General features: G+C 51.1%; 1 protein-coding gene across 1 annotated transcript in view; it reads left to right on the forward strand.

Moving 5' to 3' along the window:
- The window catches only part of LOC125044756 (zinc finger protein ush-like), a 39,292-nt gene that overhangs the window by 28,060 nt on the left and 1,232 nt on the right, over positions 1-10,000 (forward strand). The window contains exons 2-6 of the mRNA XM_047641663.1: positions 3,630-3,870; positions 5,502-5,604; positions 5,797-6,037; positions 6,205-6,393; positions 6,575-10,000. The exon at positions 6,575-10,000 is cut by the window's right edge and continues 1,232 nt beyond it. Of these exons, the coding sequence (XP_047497619.1) occupies positions 3,630-3,870; positions 5,502-5,604; positions 5,797-6,037; positions 6,205-6,393; positions 6,575-9,243 (3,443 nt within the window). The 3' untranslated portion in view covers positions 9,244-10,000. The remainder of the gene's footprint in view (positions 1-3,629; positions 3,871-5,501; positions 5,605-5,796; positions 6,038-6,204; positions 6,394-6,574) is intronic.

Genomic DNA, 10,000 nt, shown 5'->3' on the forward strand with positions numbered 1-10,000 from the left:
AAAAGATGGCAGGGCGCGATACGAAGCCTGTGTAAAGTTTTTAATTGTGTTACTGATGGCACGATAGAGAGCCGGTGTCGATAGGCATCAATGGAGGCGGACGGCGGCGGTTGCCAACGCGGCTGGAGATCGGCCTCTCTCTCTCTCTCTCTCTCTCTCTCTCTCTCTCTCTCTCTCTCTCTCTCTCTCTCTCTCTCTCTCTCTCTCTCTCTCTCTCTCTCTCTCTCTCTCTCTCTCTTTCTCTCTCTCTCTGTCTCCCTCTCCCTCTCCCTCTCCCTCTCTTCTTGTCTCTCCTTCCCTCCCTCCCTCTCTCTCTCTCTCTCTCTCTCTCTCTCTCTCTCTCTCTCTCTCTCTCTCTCTCTCTCTCTCTCTCTCTCTCTCTCTCTTCTCTCTCTCTCTCTCTCTCTCTCTCTCTCTCTCTCTCTCTCTCTCTCTCTCTCTCTCTCTCTCTCTCTCTCTCTCTCTCTCTCTCTCTCACTCTCTCTCTCTCTTTCTCTCTCTCTCTGTCTCCCTCTCCCTCTCCCTCTCCCTCTCTTCTTGTCTCTCCCTCCCTCCCTCTCTCTCTCTCTCTCTCTCTCTCTCTCTCTCTCTCTCTCTCTCTCTCTCTCTCTCTCTCTCTCTCTCTCTCTCTCTCTCTCTCTCTCTCTCTCTCTCTCTCTCTCTCTCTCTCTCTCTCTCTCTCTCTCTCTCTCTCTCTCTCTCTCTCTCTCTCTCTCTCTCTCTCTCTCTCTCTCTCTCTCTCTCTCTCTCTCTCCTTGTCTCTCCCTTCCTCTGCCTCACCCATTCCCCCTTCCTCTCCTCCTTCCTCCATCGGCAGCAGAAGGAGAGGAAGCGTCCCAGGTCCCAGATTCGCCCTCCTGCAGCGTGCACGGCGGCGCGGATTGCATGCGTATCGGCGACGCGCATTTTCAGCTCTCCGGGGATCGGGGCGACGGGAATGTCCGGCAAATACCACTCGCTCAAGGTTTAGAAAAGGAATTGTAATGAGGCTGATAACAGTAATGATAATCAGAGGAATGACGACAGTGAGGACGATAAAGGTGGTAATAATAAGGATAATAATGATGATAGTTATGATAATGGCAATGATGGTTGAGAATAATGATATGATTATGCTAGTTATATTAGCAATATTAATGATGATAATAATAAGAGTAAGAAGAAGAAGAATGAGAAGAAGAGAAAGAAAAATACTTATGATAATAATAATAATAATAGTGATAATAATAACAATAATAATAATAATAATAATAATAATAATAATAATAATAATAGTGATAATAATAATAGTGATAAAAATATATACGCCTTAAAATATCTTTACACAAAGCCAGAAGACAGACAAGAAAAATATGAAACGATCAGCAAATTAATCGGCGAGAAAGTGCGCGGGGTGAGTGGGGGGTGGGGGGGGAGGGGTTGCCAGACGGGTTTAAACTCCCGATTATTAGGTGTCCAATTAATAAAACAGTCTCGCCCGGGAATTAATTGTATTTTTTGGTCAATAGATCTCTGGAGGGCGGAGGGAGAGGTGGAGGGGAGGGGGTGATGAAGATGGGGGGGGGGAAGGGAGGGAGGGAGGAGAGACAGAGAGGAGGAGGAGAAGGAGGAGGTATTGGAGTAGGGAGCAAAGGGATGGAGGGGAAGAAAGAGGGGGAGGATGAAGAAGAAGAAGAAGAAGAAGAAGAAGAAGAAGAAGAAGAAGAAGAAGAAGAAGAAGAAGAAGAAGAAGAAGAAGAAGAAGAAGATGATGTTGTACTAGAGCGAGGAAGAGGGGGAAGAAGGAAGAAGAGGAGGTATTGGGGTCGGAGTGGAGGGAAGGGAGGAACAGATGAAGAAGGAGAGGGGTAAGATCAAGGAGGTGAGAGGAGAAGGAAGAAAGAAGGGGAGAAGGAGAAGGAGGAAGAGGAGGAGGAGAGAGCGCATTTGAGTGATCATTTTGAACTTTTGAGATATGGATTCCCGAGCAGGTCCGGGCGGAGGAGCGTTTCATCCCCGCAGTGGACGGAGGCGAGGCGCTAAGTTGCCAGGACGTCAAAACACAGATATTACGTCCAATAAATCTTGGTCGCGGTGATAATGTGAACGCGAAAACACATGCTCGAATCTACGGCTCGAATTCGCTCACCGGGAGACTGTAATTTGTATAGATCGGTGTGTTTTTGTCTCTCCATCTTTTATCCAAATTACATCTTGACCGTAAAGGCTGCTTACGGCGGGAGGTTTCGAAAGCCGATGAATTTTAACTCCGGTGCGCGTCCGCCAATTATGCCATGTGTCAGGGAAGCAGTCGCCGTGCGCGCTGGGCTCTTGTTCTTCAGTTCTTGTTTTCTTTCTCTTTTTTCTGGTTTCTTCGTCTTCTCATCGTCGTTATCATCTTCGTCTTCGTCTTTTTTTCTTGTTGTTGTTGCTGGCCTTCGCCGTCTCCTCCTTGTGCTAGTTCTCTTTTTTTAAAGAATTGGCTTGTTAGCGGTGACCTGCCTCTATTTTTGTGAGGAAGAGCTGATTGGTCTTGGTTCGAGACGTCATGTCATGATTACGCTAAGAGATAAGAGCCGTGATTACGCTGGAAGAGATAAGGCAGTCCCCGCCGCCGTATGTTATCGTTATCGGTGACGAGGAGCAGAGATAGCGAGGGAGAGTGCAGGTGCACCGCAGGTAAGCAAGTATTCAGTCTGCGCGGCCCGTGCATTGCGTCTCTCCTTCCTCCCCTCCTCCTGCATCTCCCCTTCTTCTTGCGCATTCTCCTCCTCCTGCTCCTCCCTCTGCCACGTCTGCGGGACAGGTGAGCGCTTGGCGTCACCGTTGTAGGAAAGAGGGTCTTCTAGCGGGCGTGATGGGGTGTGCTTCGAGGGGCATGACACGCTGTGTTGCGCCGTGGAAGCATTTGGGGTAACGTTCCTCGTGTTTATTTACGCTGCGTGTTTGTGTTAGATCACGGAGAACGGGAAGCCCAGGCGAAACGAAGATGATTTGGGCGTCTTTTATGCAACGAAAACCGCCCCACGGTCGTTATCTCCTTCTATGCACCTTGAGTACGCCACGGCCGGTGAGGACATGTGCACCGGGGCAGACGATAAGGCGAGATAAGGAAACAGCTGATAACACTGCCTTGAGCCGTGAATAGTGTACTCGGGGGCTGTTGTGACTCATTATCTAAAGCGCTCTCATCTATTTTTTTCTTTCGTTTTTTTCTTTTTTTCCTTTGCTTGGCTATAAGGGGGTAGATGTTTCATGAAGATTAGCCATCTGTAAACAAGTTATTACTGGATCATATGACTGGCCAACAACGAATACCATTACATTATTGTTTTCTTCTTATTGTTTCACATCCTCGAGTGAGGAAGGTGTCTGGAAATGAATAAATGCCCGACAGCTGCGGTCGAATCATTCAGAGGAACTGCAGTTCAGTTGCACAAGCGGCGTCGATGCAAGTGCACGCCCGAGACCGATCGCATTGCTTATCAGCAGTGTAAATGGCAACATTAGTTTTACTGCCGTTATCCCCGATCCGGTTTAGAATCCTAGGGCATCCGATCTTTCATCCAAATTTAGGTGATATTTTCAATTTATTGTCATGTTTTTTCCCCTCGAAGGCCGCAGGACTAATCCCCCCTTCCCCCCCGCAGGAGATGATGACTGGGACAGCGACGGTGAAAAATCCGCAAGTGACCTAGTGACGTCACCACGTTCCGACCAATCCCCTTCGAGAGGCGAGGGTGTGACGTCATCCCCTCTTTCCAACCAATCAGAGAGCGCGGCCGGGGCTGAAGTGCCCGGAGACGACGGGACTTCGTCAGGTGCGGCGAGTCCACTCGGCAGCGACCTGAAGGAGACGGTCGACGCCACCGTGCGAAACTTGACCGACAGGTGGGTCTCGGCGGACACCGCGCTTCTTCCGGGTCGAGCGTTGGCCGCCAACGAAACATCAGCTTTTATCTGAACACTGTGGCTTTTTGTGGCTCTCTAAGTTTTTTTCTACTATTCCTAAGTACGATATCATAAACGCCAGATGGGATTTGTATGCTGTTTATTTTATTAGTTGATATACTTATATTCAACTCTTCATGTATCCATTTAGTTCTTATTTTTCCAATGACTTGCTTGTCGTTACCCACGAAGAACGGCATGGAGTCACCCTGGCATGTGCCCTTCACGTGCGGCCAGAATCTCAAATCCTTGAGCTTCATCCGCCGTAGTCCTAATCAGCTGTTATCACGGCCCTGTCTGTGGCCTTCTTGGTTGAACAGCTGTGGTGTCCGTGATGACGAGCAACGCCAGTAATAATTAGCCAGGGTGTGATATTATTTGCTGCAAAACACTCACTTTAGCGTTTCGAGAGGGGTATAGTTCGAGGAGGATTAGGAGCAGGAATAGCAGTGGCAGTTAGTGGTGGTAGCAATAGGAAGAGAAGCAGTAGTAGCAGGAGATAGGGGTTACTTCCTCAGTGGCAGTATATCGGTTATACTAGGGGACTAATGAAGAAACCGAAGTCGCTATCCGGTTCATTTTAGTTTTGTTGTTCACGTTTGTGTAACTCGCGGCTGCTTGCGTTGCTTGAAGATGCATTACTGGCTCTGGAGGAATTGTTAGTGAGTTTTATTATTATTATTATTATTACTATTATTATTATCACCATCAGCAGCAGCAACAGCATCAGTATCAGTTTCATTACTGCAACTTCTATGATAATGATGATAATGATAATAATAATTAATATTGATGATGATAATAATAACCATTATAATGATAATGATAGTAATAATAACAATAATAGTAGTTGACGATAATGATAATAATAATAATAATAATAGTAATAATAATAATAATAATAATAATGGTAATGATAATGATAATGATAATGATAATAAATCCTAGTTGGCAACATATGAGCTAAGCCCCGCTAATGACGTCATGGTTAGCCAATAAGAGTGAGTTGTTTGATATCAGATATAACTAGAAACGTAATTACTTGTTTGATTTACTCACTATTGTTAAAATTATCAGAAGTAAAACCAAAATTTCCCTCTTTTTATTTATGATAACGAAAAAGACATTTTCGTTTTTGTGTTCGTTAGGCTAAATGGGAGTGGAGCTACCTGGTTATATGTTCCTTGATAATAATAATATTAATGATATCAGTAATACTAATAGTAATAGTTTTGGTAATAGTGGTAAATTATAATGAGAAAAGATAAATTTTGATAATGATAATAGTAATGTTGATATTATTATTATTATTATTGAAAAGACAAAGAAAAAGGATAATAATGATGAAGATGATAGTGATAACAATAGCAACTGTAATTATAACCAATCATGATAAGTATAATGATGGTGAGGATAATAGTGATAATGATAGTATGATTAATAATATCATTAGGATTATTGTTATTGTCATTATAGCCAGCATCATTATTATTAAATGTCTTAATAATACTCTTATAATAACAACATATTAGCAGAAGTAGTAGTAACGAGTCTGTGTTTCTCCTTTTCAGGTTGCGAGTCACCGTGTCGGAGAAGAAGGAGCGACCTGCCTCGCCTGCGGGGCCTGCGTCGCCCTCTTCCTCTCTCGGCGCGCACGCGACTAACAGTCTAGGGGTAAGTGTTGCAGGGACTGGTGTGATTGTTAGAGATTGTGGATATTTGCCATCAGATCATGGGCATATCATTTCATTGAACATGAATTTATAACTTGCATTAACTTGCTTACAACTTGAGTACACATGAGATGTAACTTCAGGACCAAGGGCCCTGAGCCGCCATTTCTAAGTTCCGATGTCCGCTCCGCAGGTGAAGTGCGAGCGCAGTTCCTCTTCCTCGAGCCCGCAGCCCGCAGCCGGAAGTGGCGACGCCGCCATGAAGGAGGAGGTTAGCACCCCCTCCCCCTCCCCCCACATCCCCACCACCCCGCGGGGCCCTCCCTCCCCCACCTACGCCAGCGAAGTCGAGGCGGCTCGCCAGCAGCTCACCTCCATGATCCAAGGTCTTCCTCTGCTCTCCATGCTGCCGGCGCTGCATCGCCTGGCTCCCGGTAAGAAGATGCCCGCGCCTTCGCTCCCCTGCTCATTTATTTCCTCTGCATTTGATGATATTGGGAATGATTATTTTTTGCAATCAGTAGGTAACTATCCTGTCGAATTACACGTTTTAAAGGGAATCGCCACGATATATCTTACTACCTACGCACTTCCTCCGCAGCCGTCGTCAGCCTGGCCTCGGGCATGACGAGCCTCACGACCATCACGAACAGCACGAGCAGCACCAGCAACGGCAGCGGCGGCGCAGGAGGCGGCGGCGTCTTCTGCGTGTGCGGCATCAGGTTCAGCAGCGCCACCAATCTGGAAGCGCATCGTATGTTCTACTGCACGCACAGGCCCACGCAGACCGGTGAGTGATAATGCGTGGGAGTTACGGACACTCTTTGGACAGAGTATTTCTTTTGGGATTTGGAATGTTTTATCGGTTTACATAAGAAAGGACGTTTCATATATTTTATCGGTGTATAATGTCATGCTGTTTTACAAAATGAGTGGCACTGGGTTTATTTTCTTAATTTCCCTTCACCCAGATGGCGAAGGAGGCAACAAGGAATCCCGGACGTCGCCGACGTCGGTGAGCCCCCGCGGCGAGAGCGGGGCCCTCAACGAGGACGACGACGCCAGCCGCGTCCTGCGCTGCCCGCACTGCCCTTACACCACCACGCACAAGCTCAGCCTCAACGGCCACATGAACATCCACACGAGTCCCGAGGACCTGGCCAAATCGACCAGCGCCCCGCAGGCCGCAGCGGCGGCGGCGGCTCCCACGCAGCCCAGCCCGACCGACGCGCGAGCCACAGACCGCTATTGCTCTGACTGCGACATCCAGTTCTCTTCTGTCAAGACATTCCGCGTTCACAAAGCCCACTACTGCCAGACGAGACACGTGCTCAAGGGCGGCAACAAGAGCCCGGCGCGTGAGGAGGCCGGCTCCAACTCTGCGGGAGTCACAGCCCTGTCCGGGCTCGTCAGCGCCGCGGCGGGCAGCGGCCAGCCCATTCTGGCGCTGCCCACCAACCCCATCCTGCTCGTGCCGTACTCCCTCGTGGCCGGGGCGCAGCTGCTGCCCCCGCATGTGCTGCCGCAGGCGGGCGCAGCCGTCGTCCTCCCCAACGGGCAGGTGCAGCCGCTGTCGCCCGGGCCCCTGCCTGGCCCGGTGCCGCCCCCGCTGCTCTCCCCCTCCGCGGCCTCCGCTAATAGGGGCACGTCGCCCGCGGCCCACAGCCTCCCGCCGCAGACGTCCCCGCAGTCCAACTCGGTGTCGCCCCCGAAGCACTCGCCCAAGTTCGAGGCGCGCCCCAAGTCCATCTGCGGCGAGACGAGCGGCAAGCGCAGGGGCGAGGGTGAGAGCCCCCTCGACCTGACCACCAAGAGGCCGAAGCTGACCGTCAAGACCGACCTCTTGGGCGACGAGGAGAAGGAGAATCGCGAGGTGAACACGCCCACGCCCGCGAAATCGCCCGTGCCAAAGTCCCGCCCGGGGTCGTCCCACGCCGCGGGCGAGTTCGAGGGCAAGCTGCTGGCCTCGCCGTCGCGGCCGTCGCCCTCCAGCGAGGGGGAGACCCACTCCGCGTCCCGGTCGCCGCGGCCAGCGTGCACAACGCCGGCCCAGGGGTCCCCCCGCGGGCTGGTCGACTCCCCTCGACCTTCGACCTCGGCCAGGTCGCCAGCCCAGCAAACACCGGCGCTGCCGCAGCTCCCGCCGGGCTTCCCGAATCTCCTGGCGAGCCTGGAAAGCCTCAGCGGCCTGTCGCTCCAGGCTCTGCAAGGCCTGCAGGGCGTACCTCCAGAACTAGCTCTTAAACTACTCAATCCTGAATTGCTCATGAACGGCTTGGCTCCCATAGTGAATCCACCAGTTATTGTTAAACAGGGCGAGGCTAAATGCAATGAGTGCAATATCGTTTTCTACAAAGAGGAAAGTCTGCAGGTCCACAAGAAGCATTACTGCGCCGCGCGCACCATATCCAAAAACGAAGACGACCGCCGCTCCAACGGCAGTCGGAGTCCGGCGTCCGCAGGCGAGGGCGGGGCCGGGCCCTCCCGCAGGTCCCCCTCCGCGCTCTCTGAACCTCCCGCACCTGCCGCCACCACGCCCGCCGCCGCGCCGAAGGAGGCTCCGAAGTCCAACAAGCCCCTTTTTCAGTTCATCTGCACGGCCTGCGGCATCAAGTTCAACTCGCCGGACAACCTGGCAGCCCACCAGACCTACTACTGCAGCAAGCGAGAGGGCGCAGCCGGTGAAGAGGGCGTGACCAAAGGGCTGTGGAGGTGTCCCCGGTGCAGATGCGCCATGCCAGAGACTCTGCAGGCAGCGCATCAGTGCGTGACGCCCTCGCCGGCCCCCTCTCACGGGTGGAAGTGCCCCTGTTGCCCGGTGATCTCGCCAACAGCCGCTGCCGCCCAGAAGCACCTGGAGACGCACGCCGGCATCAAGGCCTTCCGCTGCACGATCTGCGGCTACCGAGGGAACACCCTCCGCGGGATGCGCACGCACATCAGAATGCACTTCGAGAAGCGAACCAATGACCTTCAGGAGGAGAACTTCATCGCGTGCATCTTGGAGGACGACGACGGCAGTCGGAGAGGCGCCGAGAGCAGAGGCGTCGCCGACTTGCCGCGCGTCATTCTCGAGAACCCAACGCTGTCGGCCCTTCTGACGGAGGGCGCCGCCGCCGACCACTCGGACCAGCCGCTCTCGTGCCACTTCTGCCCCTTCGTCACACCGTACCGCAGCAACCTGGCGAGACACCTGGCCCTGGCGCACAAAGTGGGATTCGACGCCAAGCTCACGCAGGACCTGCAGGCCATCCTGGAGGGGCGCGTCCGGGCTGCGAGCGACGCCCCGCCCGCTGAGGCCGAGCGCCAGGACCCCGTGGAGAACGGCAACCCCGCGAGTCCGCCGCCGCTGCCCGCGATCAAGCTGGAGCCGGAAGTCAAGCTGGAAGTGGAGGAGGGGGACGAGAAGGTCCGCTCGGGCCCCACCACGCCCCACTCGCCCGCGGAGGACTCGCCCGGCGCCGAGGCTCTGGCCGGCGGGGCTGCCGGTGGGGAGACCAACGGCAATGGGGCTGATATCCCGCGGCACTGCAAGGCTTGCAACATTACCTTCTCCTACTTAGAATCTTTCTTAGCCCACAAGCGATTTTATTGTTCAAAACCCGAGTCTAACACTCCCCCAGAAACTGCAGTTCAGTGACCAATGCAATATGTGCTGGGACACAAGCCGAAGCGCTTAGCAAGCGCAGTGGATGCACCATATTGTTTCCTCATGAATTAACTTATTGTGAAACTGGCCAAGCTTTAGTTGTACATAGTGTTGGCCTGGCGGTGACTTAACGCCATATCACGTGTAAATACTGATGACCGCCGGGCCACTCCACTAACCTGTGCTAGTTGGTAGTCTTTGAACATCAATTATACCACAAAGTATAGAGATTTGGAATAACTATTTATATATATATATATGTTTTATAGTCACTGGCTGTTTGATGAGCAACTAGACTCTAATAATGTCTTCTTCCTGCATAAATATTTGAAAACTGTGCAGAAAAATGTATACAAGGAGGAACCCTGCCTATTGCGAAGACTGTTGTCGGTTATTTATCGACTACAAACGTATGTTTTGAAACGTATGGATTTAGAATGGCTTTTTCCAAAGTTTTAAGTGGATGGTGGTTAAGGATGGTAAAGTAAACGTATCTACAGTTTATATTGAAACTGGAACAAATAGCAGTAAAGTCAATTTACAAAAAGATGATGGTTGGACATTTATGTATACGTGTGTACGATTTAAACAAGAAACGGAAGACGGTAGCAAGGTTTAAAGTGAAGTAAATGTCTAGTCGTGTTCCTAATACCATTCATGGAATCTTGAACCCATGTCCCAATCTACCATTAGTCTTTAAACAAAAACAAAAAAATGGATCAAGTGTATTTATAGACTAACACCTCAG

This window comes from Penaeus chinensis, chromosome 36 (genome assembly GCF_019202785.1).
Source record: "Penaeus chinensis breed Huanghai No. 1 chromosome 36, ASM1920278v2, whole genome shotgun sequence".
Taxonomy (NCBI): domain Eukaryota; kingdom Metazoa; phylum Arthropoda; class Malacostraca; order Decapoda; family Penaeidae; genus Penaeus; species Penaeus chinensis.